Raw genomic sequence first — 23,676 nt, 5'->3', positions numbered from 1 at the left:
CTTTAATACTTTTTCTCAAGGTGTGTTTTTTTTTTTTTTTTTTTTTGGATTTACTTTTCTTTCTGGCTATAACCCATGAACCTCCTTCCATGTAGGTGCATGAGCGAGAGCATCAGAGGGAGATGGCTGAGCTGGAGGCTCAGCAGAGGGACGAACTTGAGCGTCTGAAGACTGAGCTCTCTGAGGAGCTCCGAGACAGCATGGAGGCTGCACATCAGGCAGAGCTTTCACAAGCCCAGGTCAGTGCAAAAAACGCACCGTATTATTATTTGTGAAATGAAAGTGACTCTCTCATCCCCAATGATGAACTGATTTGTGTTCATACCTAACCTTAGACACAGCACGCTCTGGAGCTGGAGGCTCTCCGTCTGAGCCTGACCAACATGCACACGGCGCAGCTGGAGCTCATGCAATCCAACCTGCAGAAGGAGAAGGAGGCGGCACTGAGCGAGCTGCAGGCCAGTCTGAGGGAGAAGTGGGCTCAGGAGAGCGCCATGCTCCAGACACGACAGCAGTTTGAGCTCGAGAAGGTCCGGGAGCAGAGCAGGGAGCGGAAGAGACAAGCTGAGCTCCAGCTTCAGCTGACCATCGGTAAGACCAGAATATATGCAACACACTTAGTAATGGTTATAGCAATCAGGAAACTGCAAGAGGAATATATTTGGAGTGTTCACTGGTTAATTAGCTAGAGGAAGTTTGACACGATACTGAATAAGCTTCATATTTATTAAAATCAAGAATTTGGTGTACAGTGATGCACATTATTCCTTTTTCCCTGTTAATACATTGCTGTGTCATTTCTTCCCAACAGATGATCTGAATAGCGTGTGGGAAAAGCGTCTTTCAGAAGAACGAACCTCGCTGGAGCAACAGCAGGCTAGTAAAATGGAGGTAAAGTCACTTTTTTTGTTATTATATATTGATATAAATGTCACATTAAAAATCTAACTGTTTTGTTTTTAATTCGTTCAGGATGCCAAGGCTCAGTGGTTACAAGACTCCAAAAAAGAGCAGTCGGAGCTTCAGGCAGCCCTGAACAAAGCCGAGGAGCGGTTGGCCGAGATGATGCGCAAGCTTGAGGAGCTTCAGCGAGCTAAACAGGATGAAATCAAGCATCTGGAGTCTGAGTTGAATCAGGCATGGGCTGACCGAGACTCTGCTGCTCGTGAGTGACCTTCATCATTAAGCAAACTTGCATACATGTCGTATATTATATTACTGTTTGTATATAGATCTGCGCGTGATAATGTGAGTGTTTCTCCTTGATTTTAGGTGCTGTTGAAGAACTGGTTGCTAGTCACAAGGTGGTGCTCCAGGAGAAGCAGACTCGCACACAAGAGCTGGAAGAAAACGAGAAACGGCTCAAGCAGGAGGTTAAGCAACCTCGGAATACTTGTATTTATTTATTTGAAACGTGCCTGAACGTTTAATAGTTGTTACTTTTACTCACCTTGTGTAAGGTCACTGGAAAATAGTCTGTGGCCATGGGGGCATGCTGTTGGAAAATAATACACAAAAAGGTGGTGTGATGAAGCAGAGTTATGGTTTCCATCTTATACTGTTAATCTGTCTATAGTTGCATTAAATGACATGGGACAAGTTAGTTCCTGTTAGCACTTGAATGATGTCAGCTTCAAACAGTGACAGCTTTCTTTCCTTCTCTTTTCTGTTCTAAAGACTTTTGTATTTGTGAAAGTGAATCCTACTGACTGTGGCATGGTTCTGTTTGTTTCAGGTGGATCGTCTGCTCACAGAACAAGAGGCACAGAAGGCCAGCTCCGAGCAGGAGATCACTAACCTCTGGTCTCAGCTGGAGAGCATGAGGACCAGCAGGCAGGAACTCGGAGGTACCAGATCATGCTCCATGTTATTGAATCAGGTTTGAAAGCTTTGGCTGAAAGAAAACGCATACCTAGTAATACCCTCCCCCTCCCCCTGTGTCTCTGTCTTTCAGAGTTGAAGGAGCAGTTGCTGGCACGTACGTCACGTGTTGATGACATTGAGCGGCTGAAGCAGGACTTCTCGCAGCAGCGACGGGAGCTCCAGGAGCAGAACGAGGCAGAGCTGGAGAACCTGCGCGTCTACTTCGAGCAGCGGCTCCGGGCCAGCGAAGAGAACCACAGAGAGGAAATCGCCCTGCTGCAGCGGCGCCTTGTTGAGGGAGCCCTGGAGGACTCGGCCCTCAAGGCTGGAGAGGCAAGGTAAGTCAAGTGAATGTGAGGTCCAGTAACGTTTACAGGACTATACTTCTAATAAACCGACACTCAAAGCTGTGATGGTAGGATTATACATGTTTTTGAATGTCCATGTGAACAAATTGTTACTGATTTAATCTATTAAAACAAGTGTATTAATGTGAACCTGTGATTTTAACTGAAGTGTTTTCTTTTGGCTTGCAGCTTCCTCTCTGATGGAAAGGCTGAGGAGGAGAGGGGGAGCTTGTTGGCAGAGATTACAGAGCAACTGGAGAAACACAAGGTACAGTTTTTGGACACAGTGCGACAGCTATGAGGTGTTTGTTCAGTGTCATACTTGGCTTAATACTGGCCAATGTTCTTGCCAGTGGTGTTGAGACTGCTGAATTTAAGACTGTAATATTGGTCTTTAATGATTCCTTGTCACTGTTTGCATTAAAACACCACAGCTGGAGCTGGATGCACTTCGTCTGCAGCTGGAGGAGAAGCACAAGCAGGACCTGGAGCAGCTGCGCTGTAGCATGGCTCTGTCCTATAGAGAGGAGTTACTACAGGCTCGTTCAGAGCTCACTGAGCGCTACTACAGTGACATGGAACAGCTGAAAACCAAACACGCCTTGGAAATCGAACAGCTGCGGGCCAAGCTCTCGGACAGCCACCTCAAAGGTGAGATCAGGCATGCTTTATAATGAGCTTGGTTTGTTTTTTTGCTTTCTTTTTTTTCATACATACTTGCTCTTTTTTCACTTCTAGATATAACAAAGCTACGGCTGCATGCGGCAGCGGACGTGGCACGTCAGGTGGAGGCAGAGCTGGAGGAGAGGTCCTTGCTCCAGACTCAGGAGCACCAAGCCCGACTCGCTCAACTGGCCTCGGACACAGAGAGCATACTGAGCCTGGAGAAGAAGCTAGCAGAGCTCGCCCTGCAGCATGGCCGAGAGCTGGAGAGAGCTACTGAGCTGCATGCAGAGGAGCTCCGACAGCTGGAGGACCGGGTGAGAGTGATACCAGGCTGTGAAAGTCACATGCTTCAAGTCTGTTGTGTTGTACAAACACATTTATAAAGGGAAGAAGCACTTTCTGTGATGAGATGAATAGAGTGCTGTCCTAAAGAGCTTTTTTTGTTTGTTTTTTTTAAATACTTTTACTACATCTGTGCAAAGCAGTTTTATCTATTTCTTAAACATGATAAAGCGCACTTATGAAACTGTCCACAATCATGATTATTAACCACAAGGAAATGAATTCATAAAGAAATACTAATAATAAATGAATAATAATAAATAATAACGTGTGGTAGCCTTGAAAAACGAACTATTTTCACATATAATAATACAATAAAGGACACCAGCGCTCTGAATAATGAATGTCAATGTTCTCTGAAAAGAAAAAACTAGTCCTGTCTCTGGTGAGAGATCTGTTTTGCATGCATTATCATTTTTTTTGTGTCTTTAGCAGCCCATTGATGTCTTTTGCTTTTGATATTTTAATATTTTGTTTGTTTTTCCTCCTTTAGCTGAAGAAAAACTTCGCAGAGGAACTACATACACGTCTTGTAGAGGCACAGCAGGAAGTGAGGACCCGGGTGACCGAGGAGCTCTCTCAACGGAGCAGTGAGGAACAGCTCAAGCTCAGGGAGCAGCTTCAAGCTCAGGCTGAGGAGCGCATGGCTTCCCTGAGAGAGGAGCTCCAACGAGCTGGCAGTGAGGAGAGAAGAGAGCTGGAGCAGAAGCTTGCTCAGGCTGAAGACCTCCTGGCTGAAGAAAGGCAGAGGCTGCATGCCTTACAGGCTAGTCTGGAGAGTGAGGAGAGCCCTCAGGTACTGGCCCTAAAGCAAAGGCTTGAAGCTCAGTATGCTAGTGAGCTACGCACAGCAAAGAGCACTATGGCAGCTGAGGTAAAGGAGCTGAACGCTTTGCTGCAGGAGCAGACTGAGAGCAAGCTAAAGGAGGCCACGTGCAGGTGGGTACTTGAAGTTTTAGGGAAAATGTGTTGCTCTGTGTAGTGAAATGAAAAATGTGTTTCTTTTGAAAATCCTTACATAAGGAATAAACTTTAGAGTGACTGTCTGGTTTAGGCATCAGGAGGATCAGCAGCAGCTAGCAGAGAAACTCGCACAGCAGAAAGAGGAGGATCTTCAGAAGCTTAAGCAGCAACATGCTGAGGAGCTGCAAGCCCAGGCAGCACTTCTGGAGCAGAACATTTCAAATCTGCAAAATCTCCAGAAAGAATACGAGGAACTCAAAACCAGACACCAGGAGGAGCTCGACTTGCTCTCTTCCAATCACGAGGCAGCGCTGGACTCCCTCTCTGAGAAACACCGGGCAGAGCTTGATAAGCTGCAGGTGGTGCTTCAGGAGACCAACGTAGCGCAGCTCGAGGCCCTGGAGGCGGAGCTGGAGGCACGTCACAAGCAGGAAATTGAGGAGCTGGAGACCAGGATGTTGTGTAACATGGACACACTGGAGAGCACATACCTGAAGGAGATTCAGGCAGTGCGCGGGGAGAACGAGGATGCTCTCCGGGAGCTCAGGGCCTCACTGGAGCAACAGCAGGCTAAAGAGAGAGAGAGAGTGAAGCAGGAGGATCTGACGACCCGAGAAGAGCTGAGAAAAGAGCTGGCACGGGTCCACATGGACAAGTTTAGTGCCATGGCAACAGAACTTAGCCACGCCCATCAGGTGAGTAGCCTGGTTTGGTGTTAAAAACCAAATCTAAACATGTAAATGTTGAAAATCTGTTTATTGTATAATCACCTGCATGGACTGTGTGTTTTGTTTGTGAGTAATTAGCACACCTTTTTTATCCCATGATAATTAAAGCTGTGTTTCTGCTAGTAGAGTGTAAAGCCCTTATGGGATTGAATGCTCGTTAGACTGGTCTGGCTTTTTCATTCATGGCAGCATGCAATTACCACTGAACAATGAACAATGGTTGCACAGTAAAGCTGTTTGAATCTTAAATACACAGCTTTGGTCATACTGGTGTATTTTCGCACCATCGCCTCTAATTTTCTTCAATTTTGTTTCTGTAGTCAGAGCTGTCTGCGGCGCTCGCTTCCCAGAAGGCTGATCTGGAGTCGGAGCACCACTCAGCGCTGGAAACCCTGCGACAGCACGTGCTGGATCTGGAGACGCAGCACGGCGCCGCCCTCCATGAGGTCACTGACATGACCACCAAAGAGAAACAGCAGCTGCAGCAACAGCTGGATGCGCTTAATGCCCAGCACCAACAACAGCTCCAGGTGTGTGTATAAAACAGGCTTTCTTCTGCCACCATTTTTTTCCTTTTATTTTATTTGTTTAAATGACATTTGTGTAACTATGAAACAGGAACTGAAGGCAACATCCTCCAGGGAGATCGAGGCTCTACGCAGGGAGCTGGAGGAAGAGGCGGCACGGCAACGACTCCATTTCCTGGAAGAGGCGGAGCTTTTGAAGTGTCAGTCAGAGGAGAAGCTACAGAAAAAGACTGTTGAGTTAAAGGTGCGATGCTAGCTAGCTATTTATAAGAGATACAACTTCATTCTCTGTAAATGTGAAGTTCCCGTTACCGCTGTGAGCAGAATTTTGCAGCTGTACTTTTTCAGACATTGTGTGAATTTTAACATTAGAGTACACTGCTATGAGCAATTACTTTCCCCAGAAAAGACAGGCAATGACGCATGTATCTGGATGATTGACAGTTGAATAGGTGTATTGTGCTTTCTAATGTTAACTAACCACCAGAAGCCCCGCCCTTTCCCCGCTCAACATTTATTCAATTTTTTTTTAGCCTGTACATTTGACTTTGAACATTCTGTTCACTAACACAAACTGAGGACGACACATTGTTCAAAATCAAGTCAGAGTTCTGTAATGTCACCATAAAATCTGTTTGACTTCAACTGATGTATGTATTTTCTGTTCAATGTAATGTGTCACTAATGTATGCGTCCTGGTTGTGGTTTAGGAGGAAAGCGACCGTGAGAAGGCGGCTGCTCTAGACGAGCTGGAGAGAAGTCTGCATGAGCAGCACCAGCAGAATGAGCTCTGCTACACAGACAAAATGAACCAGCTCACTGCACAGCTGCAACAGCTGGACACCGTGGTCTCTCAGGTGAGACACTTCCCTTAACACTAAGGAAGAGTACCAAAGAAACAAATGCACATGGGTTCAGCACGGGTTCAGCAAACACGCCTGCTATTGTTTGACCTCAGGTGTGATCTTGAAACTTTCACACCGAAAAACGATGGAAGACCGGATACTTAAATGGTGTCTCTTTTTTATTTTTTTTTTATACCTTTTCTGTAACCCTGAACTTATTTAAGAACATCATGCTAGTGTGTCTGTCTGTTTTGTTGTGATGTGGAATCCATCAGATTAGTTTAGGGAGATATTGGACTCCTTGTTTAATCCCTCAGAGGGAGCTGGGTTGCCATGGTTACTGTGTTGTATGCATTGGTTTCTGTTAGTTCTCTTTGTTGGCTGCTAGGCAGTGGAGTGGGATGGCATGTCTTACACACTCCTCTGTTTTTCTCCCCTTCTCTCGCTCGGGCCACTCCCACACAAGTTTGCGCCATGTGACCCACTGTGCATCTGATCTGTGTCGTGTTCCTCACTGTTCTGTTTTGTGCATGTGTGATGACTGGTTTCCTGTCTCTGGTGTCCATCCTTCCCTTCCCACAGCTGCGTGCGGAGGTGAGCGCTTTGCAGGGGGAGCTGGAGGGCAAGCGCTCGGAGATGGACACGTTGGAGACTCTGCTGCAGCGGCGTGAGCGCGAGAGTCAGGAGGGAGCCAACCTCCTCACCATGCTGCGTGATGACCTGAACACCGCCACTCGGCAAAGGTCAGGGCTCAAGTTTGGTGAAAACTGGTTGTCCGTTCACTTTGAATCAAGTCTGGACAATGTCTAAAACATGTGGAGACATGCTGTTCTAGGAAATTAATCAATGACACAGTGGTGTGATGAAGCAGAGTTACATTTAATTTGTGGAACATCTGCAGTTATTACTTATAGCAACAATGAGTAGTTGTTTTCTTACTACCCTTCATTCTTTTAGTTAATTATTTAAAAAAATACAGCATTTTAGTCATTTCATTAATTCGGACTTCCAAGTTCTTTTTTAGCTGCTGAAAGAGGTTTTATTTTATTTATTTATTTTTTTTGCACCTGTTCTGATCTTAGACATGACCTTCAGCTGGCCCATGACCGACTTCAGCAACTTATCCTCGAGATGCTCCGAATTACAATTGCGACGGAGGAGGAGATCGGGCGCAGGTTGGGGATTTGTGTGGATGGTGTTTGCACCAGGGGCAACACTCCAAATAGGAAGCCGAGTGGTAACCGTGATGCCCAGGAGACAGGTTTGACATTCATTCTGTATTGAATCTTCTTAAGAACATTTAATTAATGACGTGAAGCAGCAGTGAGAAACATTTTAAAAGAATGCTATAAAGTTTTCTCTTACTCTTCCCTCCTCCTGCTTTTCTTGTGCGCAGACGTGGACCATGGACCGGCTGTTGAGGGTGGAGCAAACTGCAGCATGCTCTCATCCGTGATCGATGAAGGTCTAGAACTGTCTCAAAGGCTGTGTGAGAGTTTGTTCTCTGGCCCTGATGGAGAGCTGGACCCTGAAAGAGAGGATCTGGTGCTGGGGGCCTGCAATCGTCTCCGGGCCGCAGTGGACAAACTATTAGAGCTGGTCTCTGACTCTACAGTGCAGGTAGAGATTCAGTCATTTCCTTGGGAGGATAACGAGAGCAGGATGATACTAAGGTTTTTCTCTTGTGTGTCTCTCTAAAGCTGGAGCAGCTGCGAACTTTGCAGTCCATGCTGGACGAACAGTTCAGTGAGGATGGAGAAGCAAAGAATGCTCTTCTCCTGCAGCACACTCAGCTTCTGGAGCAACTGGACCAGGAGGCTAGCATGAAGAGTCAGCTGCAGCTCGAACTGCACAAGGCTGAAGGTGAGAACATGCAATGTAGATTCAGAAACCAAAGCTTTTAAATAACCCTAAAGTTTAACAGACATGTTTTACTCATTTAGAGTTGCATATTAAAGGGGTTGAAAAACAGTTTAGTTCCTGTCATTATGAATGTTTATCCCCTCAGGTCTGATGGAGGGTTATGTGGCGGAGAAGGTCACTCTGGAGGAGGTGCTGCAGCAGAAGGAGTCACGTGAGCAGAGGCTGGTTAAGGACCTGGAAAGCACTCGGGCTCAGCTTCAGGAGCTCAGTGAAGAACACGCACTCCTTCAGAGGCAAAGGGACGCACTTTCTGCAAGCCTCGGAGAACCTGAGAAAGGTGGGTCACAGGTGATGGGTTTAAATTACAATTGATGCATCTTTTCTCAAAGATGTGGTGATTTTTCTTAGTCATTGTCCTTATGAGTTTAATCTTACGGGTGGATATGTTTATTTGATGCCGAGTCTTCTTCCTGCTCTGTAGACTGTCCCGCTGTGGTGGAGGACAAAGGTTTGTCACCCGATGTGAAGGTTGACGTGATGTTTTGAATGTGTGCTTTTTCATTTTTTGGAAACTAACTGCTTCTTTTTACATGCTTCCTCTTAATTTACCTCTGCTAATTTGAGTTTCTTCAGTATGATTCTGGTTCATTTGTGCTGTGCCGCTTGCATCGTCAGCTTTGACTTTGAATACTGAAGTGTGAAACAGGCAACGTTTATTCATCTTTTATCTGATGAATAATTTGAAGAATGCCCAGGTTGAGTTGACGATTTTGCGCATGACCGCATTTTGTCTGCGAGTGTATTTGGGCGAGAGCATTTTTTTTTTTTTTTTTTTTTCTTTTTTTTGTTCAGGCATTGTTTCATGTCTCACTCCTTATTTTTCCCCTCTGCTTGGTTACAGCACTGTTGGCTGAGGCAGAGCGACTGGGGCAGGAGCGTGTGGACGTGCAGCGACAGGCAGAGAAGGACCGTGTCGGGCTGGCAGGTCGGCTGCGTTTGCTAGAGCTGGCACTGGAGGAGCACGAGAGCCGAGCACAGCAGCAGGAGGAGCAGCACCGCACCCAAACCGAGGACCTGCAGCAGCACATCAGCGCTCTGGAGAAACAGCTCAAACACCACCGCCAGTTCATAGATGTGAGTACATGGAATAAAAACATCTCTAAGGAAAAAAAACTATTACACAAATGGAGCCAAGATTACACATATTTGTGGAACATCCACCAAGTGGTTACCATAGAACCTTTAACGTTTAAGTACAAGCTCATTAACATAAAACGTTTTGCCTTACAGCTAAACTGCTATCCAAGTTATAGAAAAATTTTATCAGCATTTTCTGGCCAATTAAAATTGAGAATTCGGAACTGTGGTATAATGGGTTAAGTGAGAGGGGTGTGTGCAGTACATGAAATTGAATGAGTCAGCTGCTACACTATATTGCTAAAAGTTTTGGGACACCCGTCCAAGTTTTTCAGGGGTTGGGCCCTTAGTTCCAGTGAAAGGAACTCTTAATGCTTCAGCATACCAAGACCCCTTCCTGTTGCAACATGACTGCACACCAGTGACCAAAGCAAGGTCCATAAAGACATGGATGAGTGAGTTTGGTGTGGAGGAACTTGACTGGCCTGCACAGAGTCCTGACCTCAACCCCATAGAACACCTTTGGGATGAATTAGAGCGGAGACTGTGAGTCAGGCCAAAACTGGGACATCTGTCCTTACATGCACATGAAAGTAATATGGAGTTGTCCTGCACTTTGCAGCTATAACAGCTTCAACTCTTCTGGGAAGGCTTTCCACAAGGTTTAGGAGTGTGCTTGTGGGAATTTTTTGACCGTTTCTCTAGAAGCACTTTTGTGAAGTCAGGCACTGATGTTGGACGAGAAGGTCCGGCTCGCAGTCTCCGCTCTAATTCATCCCAAAGGTGTTCTATGGGGTTGAGGTCAGGACTCTGTGAAGTTCCTCCACACCAAACTCTCTCATCCATGTCTTTATGAACCTTGCTTTGGTCACTGGTGTGCAGTCATGTTGGAACTGGAAGGGGTCATCCCCAAACTGTTCCCACAAAGTTGGGAGCATAAAATTGTTTAAAAATGTCTTGTTCTGCTGAAGCATCGAGTTCTTTTCACTGGAACTAAGGGGCCGTGCTGAACCCCTGAAAAACACCTGGATTCAATGATTTGGAGGGGCGTCCCAAAACATTTGGCAATATAGTGTAACTTGCTTATTCAAACACCCACAGAAATCTTAGCTGATGTTATTTTTTGAAATTTAGATATTCTTAACTCATAACATTTTGTACAAAAATTACATTCATTGTAGCCCTAATACTTCTAAACTTTTGCACACATGTAACTTCCTGTCATTTTTTTAAGCTGCATTTTAGACACGATGCACAAACCCGTCACACTGGTTCTAAAGTAGGAGGAGTCTTCCAACTGGTTGACTTTTAAAAACATACCTGCTTCTTCAGTGTGTGCAGAGCAAATTTGCGACTGACCAATCCCTTTTGGTTTGTGTGCGTGTATGTGTATATCACACCAGGAGCAAGCTGTGGAGCGAGAGCATGAGCGGGAGGAGTTCCAGCAGGAGATAAAGAACCTGGAGGCGCAGCTGAGACTGCCCTCTAAAGGACACGCAGGAGGAGACACCAAGGGTCAGAGGGTAAGCAACACTTAACTCCTAGCAAAGCAATCAGGATGCCATGCTGTTGGAGAGCGTTGTTGCTTTTATCACATTTCTACATAAAACTGCTTCTTGGTAATGAATTGCTGTATTTATTTTGTTTTTGTTGACTAATGTAGATCGAAGACTTGGTTATCCAGGTATGTTATCCAGCTGTGATTGACTTGCTAGGCTTGAAGCTGCTGATGCATGGCCTAGTTTCTCTTGTACTGTTTTGTTACCTCAAGGCTGCTTTTACACTTGGAGTTTGGCTGGAGTGTTTTTGTGATGCGCAGTAATTTGTAGTTAAAGCAAATTTGAAATATTCAGAATGAATTATTCACAATTCTCTACTCAGTAGCAAGACACTTTTAACAATCATTTTGTCCTACTTGATTATTTTCCTCATGCAACTCCGAGAGGTTTTCTTTTTTTAAAAAAAAAAAAAAAAAAAAAAAAAGTTTTAAAATGTTATGAAGATTTTAGAAGCTCTGTTGTACCCAAAAAAAAGTGCCAGTGGAAAAGCTTAATATCTGTGTACGTATAAAATGTGTGCTAGATTGAAGGGAAAAAAAACTCCCAAGTGTGAAAGGAGTCTGATTGGATCTCGCATCTTACACGCCATATTGCTCATTTGTGTGCTAGATCATGTAGTAGTGTTCAGTGTCTGTCTGTCTGTGTGTGTGTGCATGATGAGTTGGCTCTCTCACATGTTGTAGTCATACAACAGCTTTCTTTACTTGCTTTCTTATAGATCATGCATGTAATAAGTGATTTCATTTTCACAGTCTGTGCTCAGTGCTGAATTTGAGTTTGTCCAGTTCATCGTTCTCCGCTATTTCATGCCTAAACCCAGGTCCTAACTTTGCTGTTCCTCCTTAGGTGGAAAGCCTCCAAGCGCTTATCAAAGACAAAACCGAGGACTACAGCGTTCTTCTCTCAGTTAAGGAGCAGTGCCAACGTGACCTGGAGGACCGCAACGAAGAGATCGATAAGATGGCGTCCCGCATCCGGGAGCTGGAGCAGGCTCTCCTGAGCAGCGCCGAGGCCGGACGGGCCGTCACGCAGGTGGAACAGGAGCTGCAGAAAGCACGCAAGAGCCTCCAGGAACTGTCTCAGGTACGGCTCGTGTTTTTATCATTCTGAATTCTAACACTACTTGTGTAAAATTATTCATCAGTCAGTAATATATCTCTGTGTACTGTAGGACAAAGAAGCCCTGCAGCAGCAGCTGTACTCTAATAAACTGCAGATCTCAGCTCTGCAGTCCAAACTGGATGAGACAAGGCACCGCTTCCCTGACCCCAGTGCTGACCCTAACCTCAGAGAACAGCTAGAGACGCTCCAACGAGACCTGAAGAACAAGGAGGAGCAGGTGAGGGTGCTGAAGTATTGTGATTTTTTTAACGTAACATGCAGAATCAGCAGGTGTATAAATCATTTTAAAATGATGGAATTTAAAAAAGATGGACTTGTGTGTAGGTGGAGGTGCTGCTGGAACGAGTGGAAGTGCTTGAAAAATCTCTGGCAGTGAAGGAAGAGGACGTCAGGCAGCTCTCGCTGCAGCTGGAGCTCAAAACTACTGAAAGCCAAGCAAGGGAGGAAGAGCTACACCTGCGTGTCGCTGAGCTACAGGTAAACATTTGATTTACTGCCGCTACTGTGGAAAATACACGCTCCTATCACTTGAGATTCGAGAACTCAACATCGCTGCTTAGTCTTGGTGTGCTGAGAACACTTGCCTAATGTGTTGTATGTGAAGATGGTGATAACTGGATTTGTTGCTCTACAGGAGACTGTGAGCATGCTACGCAGACAGCAGCAGGAAGAAGGAGACGCCTCAGCACTGCAGCTTCCTGCTGCTCTGCTGGAGGAGAAGAACCTGGAGATTGACCACCTCAACCAGCAGATTCTCCATCTACAGCAGGAGCTGGACACTACCAAAGAGAACAAGGTGATGGTTTATTCATTTATTCAGGAAAAGTATTGGTGTTTCGTTTTTATAATTGATTGTGGCTTCCTGTGACAGATGGTGGTGGAGAGGCAAGCAGACATCGAAGATTTGCGTGCTCAGGTGGAGCGACTGCGTGGTGACCAAGAGCGTCTGCGTCAAGCCAAAGAGGAGGAGGCGGAGCAGCTCCATGAAGTCATACATAAGCTGCAGGAAGAGCTGAGTCAGCTCGACCCCAACCGGCATGAGGTCAGTGACCCCAACACGGACAGCCCCGAGCCTCCTGACTTCCCCTGGTCCCCCCGTCCTCAGCATGGTGCCGAGGGGAGCCTGTGCAATGAACTGAGCAGCCAGACGCTTCAGAGCTGTCGCACCAAACTCTCTGAGCTCCAGGTGGACCTAGAACGCACTGTGGAGGAGAAGGAGGCACTTCAGAGACTGCTCCTGAACCAGGAAGAGCAGTACGGTCAGCAGGTGGAGGCCCTGGGCCGCAGCTTGGGCGAGGAGAAAGGCAGGCTGGTGCTTCTGGAGCAAGAGGCTGGAGAGCTGAAGCTCCAATTAAACAAGAAGGAGGTCGAGGTGAAAAATCTCCAAGCTCGCATCCAAAAGCTTGAGAGTGGCGAGAGGAACCTGAAAGATTTGGAGCTCCAGCTGAAGAAGTCAGAGGAAAGGATGAAGGAGGCACAGCGGGAGATGACCAGGTTGAGTGAGGAGGCTCAGAAGCACAAGGAAGAGCGAGAGAGGATGGAACGACTGCTCGCCGAGCTACGGCAGAAATCTGAGAACAGCGAGAACACTGAGGCACAGATGACACTGCAGGTTACAGAACTGGAGGAGACGCTTCAGCAGCAGAAATCTGACATCGCCATCTTGGAGACGAGCAAGAAGGAGCTGTATATGGAGAAACAGGCTCTTCAAAAACGCGAGGGAAGACTCCAAGAGGAAATAGAAACGCTGAAACGGGAAGTGTCGGCAAAGAGCCTTCAGATACAGGAACTGAGTGTGCAACTGGAGGAGAGGGTGGCTAACCCAGAGCAGACGCAGGAAGAAGTTCTGGTGAGATTCTTGTTGCAGCTTTGTTTTTGTTTTTGTTAAAAAGACACTTGGGTAATCTCAGAATTAGAAACTGACCTACAGTGTTCTTACTCCCCTAACATGAACCAGTTTTCTAAACCATCCTAACAGAGCACTCTGTTGCTTTTTATTCAGTCATGTTCACTGAAATCCAGCTCACCAGACTAGAGACAAGCTAACAGGGCTAGAGACAGGCGGCCACCATTTAATTTTTATTTCCAATCTTTGGTTGGAGTGAGCTGACGTCATGGTGTTTACATACCCTCTTCAGATCGTCTTATTTAGAGCCCTGAAGTGATTGGTTAACAGTTTGTAAGCAAGGAGTTATAGCAGGACCGTTTATATGAATCCCCCGCTTTCAAAGTGTGTGTGTGTACGAGTGTGTTGTGGATACACGTAACTATTTGGCAATTTGCCTGGAATGAATTTCAGCCAGGCGTCAGAATAATTGGCCCCAGATTCACCATATGCAGTGTAGTAAAGGCTCCAGCACAGAGAGAAAAAATGTGTGGTAAGCCCAGCCCATATACCACTCACAAGGACTTTACTCACTCAGGAAGTATCACGGAGAAAGAGGAAGTTTTTGTTTCGTGTTCTTTTGTTGTCTTCACAACTGGGGGGAAAAAAGGCTCTGGTTTGGGCATGAATAACTCTGGTGTTTATGTAAAGCAGCATGATAATGAAACCTATGGAGTTACAGTCTGTTTAGTTTTGCATGCTCTGAGTGACTGGTTTGCAAGAGGCAGTTGATGGTTTACGTTAGACACCTGGTAGGTGAGCATGTGTCTACTTTCTTTCCAGTCTGCCAGGGACGGCTAAAAATAAGACCTGACCCAATTCCTTTTTTTAGATGGTAGTGGCGATATCTATTTTTTTTTTTTTTTTGTGTGCATGTGCCATCACAGACGTGTGCCGAGGAGACGCTGGCTAAAGCCGCTGCAGCTTTGCGAGAAAAGGAGGAGCAGTTGGTTCATCTGAGGTTGCAGCATGATGTACTGAGAGCTGAGCTCGCTGCAGTGAAGGAAGGCCTGAGCACCAGTACAGAGAGAGCAGAGAAACTACAGGAGGAGGGGCAGGTGAGTGGTGTGGTGGATTTTAAAATAAATTTTCTGCCTGTGAGATGGCTCGTAACTTTCCCACTGTCAACATAGAGCTGGAGCTGAGCTGCTGAACCCAAACTTTATTAAAAAAAAATTTTTTGTAGTAGAATTTGTGCTTTTAACAACTGATGGTTTTATTCAATGTGGGTTAAACGTAATAGGAATCAAGATGCCTCAAGATCTTTATAAAATTCTTATTGTGGAATTTCCTTTTTAGCCAATGTAAAGTTAAACTTTTACTAAAACCCTTAATGTTGTGACCTTTATTTTTAAAATTTGACCCAAATCCTGTTGACATCCAGACCAAGGACCGTGCTCTGGCTGATCTAGAGGAGCATAACCAGCGTCTCAGGGCCGAGCTGCGTGGCTTGCAGGACGATCTGGAAGTGCAGGAAGAGGAGCTGGCCTACCAGCAGAGGGAGCTGGAGGAGCTGCGGCAGCGTTGTTGCCATCAGGAGCACACCGAGCTCCACAGCGCCAAGCCCGAACAGCGCTTCCTGGACGGCCTTTCCCGCAATTCATCACTCTCTTCTCCTGAGGTGCTGCGGCGACTCGATTGCAGTGAAGAGCGGCCGTCTCGCCTCCACGCGTCTCACCTGTCCGAGCTGAGCGGCCTGCGCAACACCAGCATGGAGCTGACAAGCAAGCACTCGCCCATGGAGAGAAATGAGCTGAAACGATCACTCGCACTGCTGCCAGAGACTGATCCACCCAGCACACACTCACCTTCTGCTTCTCCACATTCACTCTCCATCTCTGAGAACCTCTCTGTGCTCAACTCACTGGATGATGACAAGGTAAAAGTCAATAATGAGCATTACCTGCTCACCTGTGGCGTTTGTGTTGAAAGCACGACCTTGAACGTTCTGGAGACTTGAATGAATACACATTGGGTTAGTTGGTGTACATTAGATTAGAAAGATGAAAACCTGAGAACTAAATCGATATATTTTTAGGTACAAGAGCTGGAGAATCTGGATGATGTGACTCCATCTCATTCTCCATCTCGCTCTCCTCTCTCTTCTACCTCACCGGTGTCTGCTCCAGAGTGGGTCAGCGATGGATACGGCAGTAGTGAGTGTACATACTTGTACTTGTTTGATATGAATTGTTCATGCAGTGCTTGTGTGTAGTTCTGATTCGCACACACTCGCTGGTATTTACAGACGTGAGCTCAGAGCTGGAGGCCAAGCTGAGGCACGAACTGGAGCATACGGAGCGGCTTGACGCTCATTTTGTGGAGTACCTGCGCAACAGAGACATGGCACCTGCTTCACGCTCTGACAGCGCAGCAGGCAGCCTGCATCACACCTATGAGCTGCTCTCACCTGAGTTACAGGTATATGCTTGGAAAACAAATCTCTAACATTATGCAATGTTTTTATTTTATTTTATTTTTTTACACTTTAACACTGTCTAAATGTCCAGGCCATGCTGAACCGTGTGTACCGCGAGAGCTGCAGAGTGTTGTCTCTGTCCCATCGTCCTCCTCCTGCCGGACAGCCTCACCCAGGCTCTGAGGAGGCTCCACCCCCATCCTGGCAGAGAGAAAGGCGGGCCTTGCAGGAGACGGTGCTGTCACTCAGAGAGCTTCTCTGCAGGATGGCTGAGCGTGAGCCCAAGGTCACTGACCTGATCAGACCTAATTCTGCTGCTGAATTACTGTTGATACACACACGTTGTATAAACCACATGTGGAACTCCTGTGTGTGTAGGTGGACGGTGAAGTGGACTGGCGGAGGGAGCTGCTGCAGGCCGTGCGAAGCGTGTTTGACAGCGAGAGGAAGTGCCTTCATGCACAGCTTCAGGATGTCATGGCAACAAACACTGGCATAGACTACACATCTCTACTGAAGCATTTGGAGATGCTGCTGCAAAAACAGGTTCGTAAAATGGTGCCTGTAAACAAGAACACTGATCATCACATGGTTTCTTGTCTGTTCCTCTGTGACTCCGCCTCTGTCTGTCTTTCTTATCCTACTTTTGCTTTTTTTTTCTCTTGTTCATTCTGTTACTCTCACTTTAATATCAGTTCTAATAGATTATTGGTGTGTAGATTTCTCTGTATCTATATAGAGTGATGGAAATTCATGAACAGAAATTTCTCTCTCTCAGGAGGAGCAGCAGAGGAGGTCTCTGGAGCAGTTGCTAAGTGCAGACCGGAACAGTCTCCTGGCTGAAATCCGCAGTTTACATGAGCAACTGCATACCTGCACGCTGCAGAGTCAGGAGCAGCTGCGAGAGCTGCAGAGCTCACTCAGTGCTGTTCGCGAGGAGGGCACGCAGACCCAGCAGCAGCTGCACACACAGGGTGACTGATCGTACTTTGTATTAAGCTGAAAAATGGCCATAACCCCTAAGTCTAATGTTTATAATTCTGTATGTGTGAGAGCAGTTGGTGAGCTGGAGAGGCTGCTAAAGCAGGAGCAAACCGTGTCATCAGATCAGCAGCAGCAGCTGGAGGTACAGCAGAAGCTGGTGGTGGAGATGACGGTGGAGCTGGAGGAGCGTACTCGGCAGCTGATTTCGTCCAATAAAAGCCAAGAGGAGCTCCAGGCTCAGATCCACAAACTACGGTAACTCTGACTTGCTTCTGGTAGCATAATTGGATCAATAATCAGATCTACGGAAATTAAAAGTTGTTTCCTTCAGGCTGAAGCTGGAGAGTGAGGAACAGGAGCATCAGGCTTGTGTGGAGGCTGCAGAGCATGAGCAGACCAGAGTGAAGCAGCTTCAGGAGGAACTCCATCAAGAAAGAACTTGCAGCAAACACACACAGGAGGAGCATGCACACACTCAAGAGGTGAGTGCATTTAGTTTCTTGAAGTACAGCTGCAAATAGCAGGTTTATATTACCTGTAATTTGTGCAAATTGTTTTGATATAAGAATAAAACACTGGGGTGGTGTTGGCAGCTACTGTGTGTGTCTGTCCTCATCACAGTTGTTGATTTTGTTGTAACATGTCGTTGCAGTCTCTGCGTGCCACCCTGAGCGAGCATGCGACTCGACTGAGCGAGCTGAACTCTGCACTGGAGCAGGAGCGTGTAGCAGTCAGTAACTTGCGTGCCGAGCTGCAGATAGAACAATCTCGCTGTGAAGCCCTGCTGGCCCAGGAGCGCGAGCGCACACAGTTAGCCCTCTCGCGACTGGATGAGGAACGTTCACGCTCTGCCGAACTCTCGCAAACACTCTCGCACCAAGCTCAGGAGCATGCTCGTCGCCTGGAGGAGGAGGTTCGGTCTCAGGATGCAGCAAGTGCCCATGACAGGAAGTTCATCCAGGAGCTGAGGGCGCAGCTGGAGCAGGAACGGCGCCAGGCCGAGGAGCTCGCTGCCACAGTGGACCGTCTGCAGGCTCAGGTACTGCAGGGGAAACGCAGGCATGAGGAAGCGGCGCAGCAGGAAGCGGAAAGAGGACAGGAAGAAGTGAAGAGGCTGCGATCTGCTCTGGAGAGCCTGCAGGCGCAGCGGGCGGAGGTGAGCCGCACCCTGGAGACCGAGAGACACAGAGCCTCTCAGCTTCAGACAGAACTGGATGCCATGAAGGAGAGGATGAAGGAGGTGAAGGAAAAAGAGAGAGCTAGGGAGGAGCAAAGGGAAAAGCAGAGATGGTGCGAGAAACAGGAGCAGGAGGACAAGGAGCGAAGGCAGGAGCGCACCAAAGAGAAACTGGTAATGATGGGATGAATTTCATACCAGTTCAGTTGATAGCATTATTGATTTGTGGTTCTGGTGTAAACCCTGGTGTGTGCCTTTTTTTTCCTGTGCAGCTGGAGCTGGAAACCTTGCGAGAGCGAGATCAGCAGCGTTTGAGACAGCTGCAGCAGACTCTGGCTGACCTGGAGCAGCAGGAGAAGCGATTGACTTCAGAACGTCTGCACAGGGACCTGCACACTACTGACAGCATCCGCATCACTCACACACAGGTTACACACACACTCACTACTTGCCAGTGATTCCACTGCACGTAACACTGAATTCTCTAGATCACCCATCTTCAGTTTTAAAGTTCCTAAAAAAAAAGTAAATCTTAAACATCTTATATAGTTTTAATATTGAATAACAAAAACTGACTCTCGCCATGAAACGTTAAAAGAGAGAAGGAGAATTCTCTAGATCATCTAAAAGCATTCATTCACCATGATGTCCACAACTTGCCTGTAAATGTGGCTGTTCTAGGACTCGCCCTCTTCCTCCTCTCTGTTGGAGCGCGTATTAAAGGAGAACTCTGAGCTGGCGGAGCGTCTGGCAGCTCTGAGTGAGGAGAAAATCTGCCTTAAACACACTGTTTCCTGCCTGGAGAGAGATCTGCACAACCTCAAACGCAGTGAACAGGTACATGGTTCTGATCCTCGTAGCAAAACGTGGCAAGACAAAAGGCAGCTTGATCACTAGAAAATTTTTCTTTTTGTTTAAGGGGAAGTCTTCAGTGCAGCTAGACCCGTCTGTATTATCAGAGAAACTGGCCTGGCAGAAGGAGAAGGCGGCCTTGCAGGCTGCGCTACACAAGGCCGAGGATGATCTAGTGAAGGCCACTGCCAGGAATGAGAACCGACCGATCACTGACCTTTCCAGCAATAAGGTAATTCCCCAGTCTGTTAATGCAAAGGTTCCCTGGTTCTGGAGAACCACTGATTAGCTTTGTGCATCAGCATCATCAGATCTTCTGATCCTGTATTATTCCAGCTTCTGAGGAGACATCCAGTCATCTGGTTTCAATGCTGTGCTGAAATTCATGTGTGATTTTAGTGGTTTAGGAAATGAAAAGCACTTCAGAATGGACTGCAGCACACCTGTCACACACCACCTGTCTTCCACTTGTGTAGGTGCAGAGACTGTATGAAAAGTACCTGAGGGCGGAGAGCTACCGCAAGTCTCTGGTGTATCAGAAGCGCTACTTGCTACTGCTGCTCGGTGGTTTCCAGGACTGTGAGCAGGCCACGCTGGCTCTGATAGCAAGGATGGGCGCTCAGCCGTCGCTCGTTGCCCAAGCCTCCCGACCAATCAGCCGCTTCAGGAGTGCCGTTAGAGCAGTCATCGCCATCTCCAGGTAGGCAGAGACCAGACGGAGCTCAGTGGATAGGAGTTGTCTCTTGCATAATTTTTAAAGAATTCTGTTAACCCCTTAACATCTGCCCCCTCAGGCTGAAGTTCCTCACCAGGAAATGGCAGAGGGCTACGAAAAAAAGCTCTGCAGGAAGTGTGGCTGTTAACAGTGCAGGTGAGCTGAGCAGTAACTGAGTGCTCTAATAAGATCATAGACCAATTTTTATCCATTTACACTTGGAGTTTCATATACAACACTGTACATGTTTTTCCCCTCCCTCTCCATACCAGCTGTAAGGACTGAGGTTCTGAAACCACAGCAGTCCGGAGCCTCGTTCAACTCTCCACCCACTCGTGACCGCATTCTCACCCAGCGCACTGCCATCTCGCCCCTGGTGCCGCCGGTCAAATCTCCTTTCAGACTGCATAACGGGTAAGTCCGCACTCCTCGTGTTCATTACAAGACTCTTGACACTCACATGATGGTAAAGATTAGCATGCTGATATGGAGTCCTGTGCTTCTCAGAGGTTACTCCAGCAGCGTGATGGCTCCGTCCGAGCGCACTTACACCCCCTCCCAGGAGCAGGAGCGCTCCCTCGCTGACTACATTCATCACCTGGAGAGCGTCCAGCAGCGCCTAGGAGCTGTTCGTCCAGGTGGGGACACGGATAAATCACACACTCCCTCCCTCAACCAACACACTTTTACACGTAATCCAATAAGAATTTAGAAAGTTCTGCTGCCTGCGTGTGATGTTCTGACACGTGTTTCTATAGTAACACAGTGAATTCATGTAAAAGGATTTTAATGGTAGTGAGGAGATGTTTATGGAAGAAGTATCCAGTGTCATTACTCCAGCAAGTCTTCAGGGTGAAGTAGTTTTGCGGGGGGTTTTCTGCAATATGGCAAGCGAAGAGATTTATTTATTTAGGTCTTAAACATTTAGAGAAAGAGTAACGAGAGGCTGGTGAGGGAACGGCTCCAGGTATTTAAAGTGAGAACAGGAATGAACTTTTCTCACGGATATTAAACGAAATTCAGGGCAACTACAGAAGGATAAACAGTGTCATTGTGGGTATAATTGCTGTGGTGTAAGAGGAATAAAACGCTTTAGAACCATGCTGTCTTAGGAAAATGATCAACTTCTTGGTGGTAGCAGTATCTCTGCTTCAAACACACCGTCCAACTGTTTTATTTCTTATTAAAAATGAATCGAATCCCGATAGCATTTAGTCTGTTTCATATCATGAACTTGTGGCTGCTTTTGTGGAGTGACTGATTTACACAAGGCGGATGGATCCGTTGGACGTCTTGCTGCCGGTGCTCACTGTCTGCCCTCCGTCCTGCAGTCCCCCGAGACGAGCGGAGGCGGAGTCTCCCTGATATGATGGGCTTTCGGCAGAAATGGTTGCATGAGAATAGAACCTGGCTGTATTTGAGTTGTTTGTCGCCAGGTTACACGCGGCCTTTAGGTGAGTGAAGGGTTCGGCTGCTCCGCTGCGTGCTTTAATCACCGCTTCAGCCAGAGACGAGTTCGTCTGTGTCTTGTGCTGTCGGTCACTTTTAACTCTCGGGAGCATTTAAACACACGGGTGTGAAGTGTGAGGGTCTAAATGTGAATTATATTGAATCCTGGATTAAAGTATTGACTTTTTTTCCTCTCTAGGTTCCCCTGCGACGTTCCCTTTTCCCCGCAAAACTGACAGATGAACAAAAGGAAGCTCCTTCAGCACTGAGCCAGTGTTCCTTGTTGAAGATACTTGATTTATTTTATAATAAATTATTTTTAATCGACTTTTATACTCCAACCACAAATGACCACCTGAATGTGTTTTGAAGTCTCTGTGACTTTTTCTACATCTTCAGAAACGTTTCACTCCAGACGGTCTGTAAATCTGCTCACACTTGTTCATTTGTATGTAGCTCTTTTTTCCTTTTTAACGTTTGCACTGGAATCTGTAAAGAATCACCGTTATACTGCACAAGGACGCACGTTTAATTCCTTTTGTATTAGAGTTTTATATTAAGCTGTAGCTTTTCTATGTTGAATAAATATTTTAATAATTCAAGCATGTTTGTTGTCTGTTTTTTGTAAAATGGGAAGAACTGGCTAAAGGTGCAGGCTAGCTGATAATGTACGAGTCGACATTCTCCTGATTGATTCCGTGGTAGTATTTAATGTCTACGCTTGGCCAGAAATTCAAAAGGAGGTTGGGAACAAGTTACAGATGATTTTGTCAGGGTGTAGACTGTATACACTATAATGCCAAAAGTTTTGGGACACCCCTCCAAATCATTGGATTCAGGGGTTGGGCTCGGCCCCTTGGTTCCAGTGAAAGGAACTCCTAAATGCTTCAGCTTCATACCAAGACCTTTTGGACAACTTTGTGGAAACAGTTTGGGGATGACCCCTTCCTGGGAGCCAGACCTTCTCATCCAACATCAGTGCCTGACCTCACAAATACGCTTCCAGAGGATTGGTCAAAAATTCCCATAAACACACTCCTAAACCTTGTGGAAAGCCTTCCCAGAAGAATTGAAACTCACTCATCCATGTCTTTATGGACCTTGCTTTGGTCACTGGTGTGCAGTCATGTTGGAACAGGAAGGGGTCATCCCCAAACTGTTCCCACAAAGTTGGGAGAATGAAATTGTCCAAAATGTCTTGGTAAGAAGCTGACGCATTAAGAGTTAACTTTCACTGGAACTAAGGGGCCGAGCCCAACCCCTGAAGTCAATGATTTGGAGGGGTGTCCCAATACTTTTGGCAATGTAGTGTATATGAATGGAGAACACGGTGCTGCATGGGTGTGTGCTGCAGCCGGCCGCTAGAGGGCGCCAGAGGTATTTTGTCTTCATTTTTAACCCTTTGTGACGATGCGTAAAATTGTTGAAAGCACACGCTTAATACGTGATATAACATTCCAAGAACTTAAAGATTGAAAGGAGTAAAGGATCTAGTGGGGAAAATAAGCGATAAAGTGTTAAAAGTGATTCACAGGCACTTATTTTCAGAAAATACGTACCTTTTTCCCCCAACGCAAAATTCGCGTCACCCTGCCAACACTAGTGTATCGGTTCATGTCCCAGTTCAGACAAGAAATACATTTTCGAAACGATTTTTGCAAAAACACTGCTGCTGTAAAAATGTGTAAATTATTTACTCGTGTAGTTTGATAATGATATCGTTGATTTAATTCAATATATGGCATTTCTCTATGTATGGTCTGTTATAAATACTCTTCTAACCCGGTATGCTTGGACTCGATACCCTTTCAGTATGGCGGACGTTTCCCTCTAATTAGCAAAAACAGCTAATTCTCAAATTCTTTCGATTGTTTTTCTACATCTGGACGGTGATGGACACAGAAATCAGTCATAAGCACATCAGCGGCCTCGACACAATAAATCTTTTCATTAAAAAAAAAATATGCAGGTTTACGTATTTGTGATAAAAATAGGTTCATAAGCGCATTCATTTAAAGGGAGGTCTCATGAGCCCGGATAGCTCAGTCGGTAGAGCATCAGACTTTTAATCTGAGGGTCCAGGGTTCAAGTCCCTGTTCGGGCGAACGAAACTTTTCTCTTTATATTTGGATTTCTAAGCGAATATCACAGGATATATGCTCACTATTCTTACTTTTTAGTGCTTTTTATTGATTTTTTAATATTTTTGTCTCTAAGTAAGTACATTTTGAAT

General features: G+C 46.3%; 1 protein-coding gene and 1 non-coding gene across 4 annotated transcripts in view; both read left to right on the top strand.

Annotated features, from left to right (window-relative positions):
- pcnt (pericentrin) overlaps nt 1–22,045 on the top strand; it is a 28,802-nt gene extending 6,757 nt beyond the window's left edge. For 2 of the 3 annotated variants that reach the window (XM_058402640.1, XM_058402638.1), the window contains exons 9-54: nt 96–239; nt 336–591; nt 812–891; nt 973–1,165; nt 1,273–1,373; nt 1,736–1,847; nt 1,955–2,201; nt 2,400–2,478; nt 2,645–2,861; nt 2,949–3,190; nt 3,712–4,157; nt 4,273–4,876; nt 5,230–5,439; nt 5,528–5,680; nt 6,147–6,293; nt 6,864–7,024; nt 7,364–7,542; nt 7,678–7,901; nt 7,982–8,144; nt 8,290–8,481; nt 9,046–9,278; nt 10,685–10,804; nt 10,945–10,965; nt 11,687–11,923; nt 12,012–12,179; nt 12,287–12,439; nt 12,597–12,758; nt 12,834–13,811; nt 14,735–14,905; nt 15,232–15,726; nt 15,886–16,003; nt 16,096–16,268; nt 16,358–16,552; nt 16,645–16,812; nt 17,045–17,240; nt 17,325–17,505; nt 17,582–17,732; nt 17,903–18,601; nt 18,700–18,855; nt 19,109–19,264; nt 19,347–19,511; nt 19,756–19,979; nt 20,074–20,150; nt 20,267–20,408; nt 20,502–20,632; nt 21,643–22,045. In XM_058402640.1, coding sequence (XP_058258623.1) covers nt 96–239; nt 336–591; nt 812–891; nt 973–1,165; nt 1,273–1,373; nt 1,736–1,847; nt 1,955–2,201; nt 2,400–2,478; nt 2,645–2,861; nt 2,949–3,190; nt 3,712–4,157; nt 4,273–4,876; nt 5,230–5,439; nt 5,528–5,680; nt 6,147–6,293; nt 6,864–7,024; nt 7,364–7,542; nt 7,678–7,901; nt 7,982–8,144; nt 8,290–8,481; nt 9,046–9,278; nt 10,685–10,804; nt 10,945–10,965; nt 11,687–11,923; nt 12,012–12,179; nt 12,287–12,439; nt 12,597–12,758; nt 12,834–13,811; nt 14,735–14,905; nt 15,232–15,726; nt 15,886–16,003; nt 16,096–16,268; nt 16,358–16,552; nt 16,645–16,812; nt 17,045–17,240; nt 17,325–17,505; nt 17,582–17,732; nt 17,903–18,601; nt 18,700–18,855; nt 19,109–19,264; nt 19,347–19,511; nt 19,756–19,979; nt 20,074–20,150; nt 20,267–20,408; nt 20,502–20,632; nt 21,643–21,686 — 9,864 coding nt within the window. In that variant the 3' untranslated portion in view covers nt 21,687–22,045. The remainder of the gene's footprint in view (nt 1–95; nt 240–335; nt 592–811; nt 892–972; nt 1,166–1,272; nt 1,374–1,735; nt 1,848–1,954; nt 2,202–2,399; nt 2,479–2,644; nt 2,862–2,948; nt 3,191–3,711; nt 4,158–4,272; nt 4,877–5,229; nt 5,440–5,527; nt 5,681–6,146; nt 6,294–6,863; nt 7,025–7,363; nt 7,543–7,677; nt 7,902–7,981; nt 8,145–8,289; nt 8,482–9,045; nt 9,279–10,684; nt 10,805–10,944; nt 10,966–11,686; nt 11,924–12,011; nt 12,180–12,286; nt 12,440–12,596; nt 12,759–12,833; nt 13,812–14,734; nt 14,906–15,231; nt 15,727–15,885; nt 16,004–16,095; nt 16,269–16,357; nt 16,553–16,644; nt 16,813–17,044; nt 17,241–17,324; nt 17,506–17,581; nt 17,733–17,902; nt 18,602–18,699; nt 18,856–19,108; nt 19,265–19,346; nt 19,512–19,755; nt 19,980–20,073; nt 20,151–20,266; nt 20,409–20,501; nt 20,633–21,642) is intronic. The other variant, XM_058402639.1, reaches the window with a different exon arrangement.
- A 1,429-nt stretch (nt 22,046–23,474) lies between these two features.
- On the top strand, nt 23,475–23,547 carry trnak-uuu (transfer RNA lysine (anticodon UUU)). Its single transcript has one exon. It is a non-coding gene; the product is annotated as a tRNA-Lys (tRNA).
- The last annotated feature ends 129 nt before the right edge of the window (nt 23,548–23,676 follow it).

Source organism: Hemibagrus wyckioides, linkage group LG11 (genome assembly GCF_019097595.1).
Source record: "Hemibagrus wyckioides isolate EC202008001 linkage group LG11, SWU_Hwy_1.0, whole genome shotgun sequence".
In the NCBI taxonomy this organism is placed as follows: domain Eukaryota; kingdom Metazoa; phylum Chordata; class Actinopteri; order Siluriformes; family Bagridae; genus Hemibagrus; species Hemibagrus wyckioides.
This window is presented reverse-complemented; position numbering and strand designations above follow the sequence as displayed.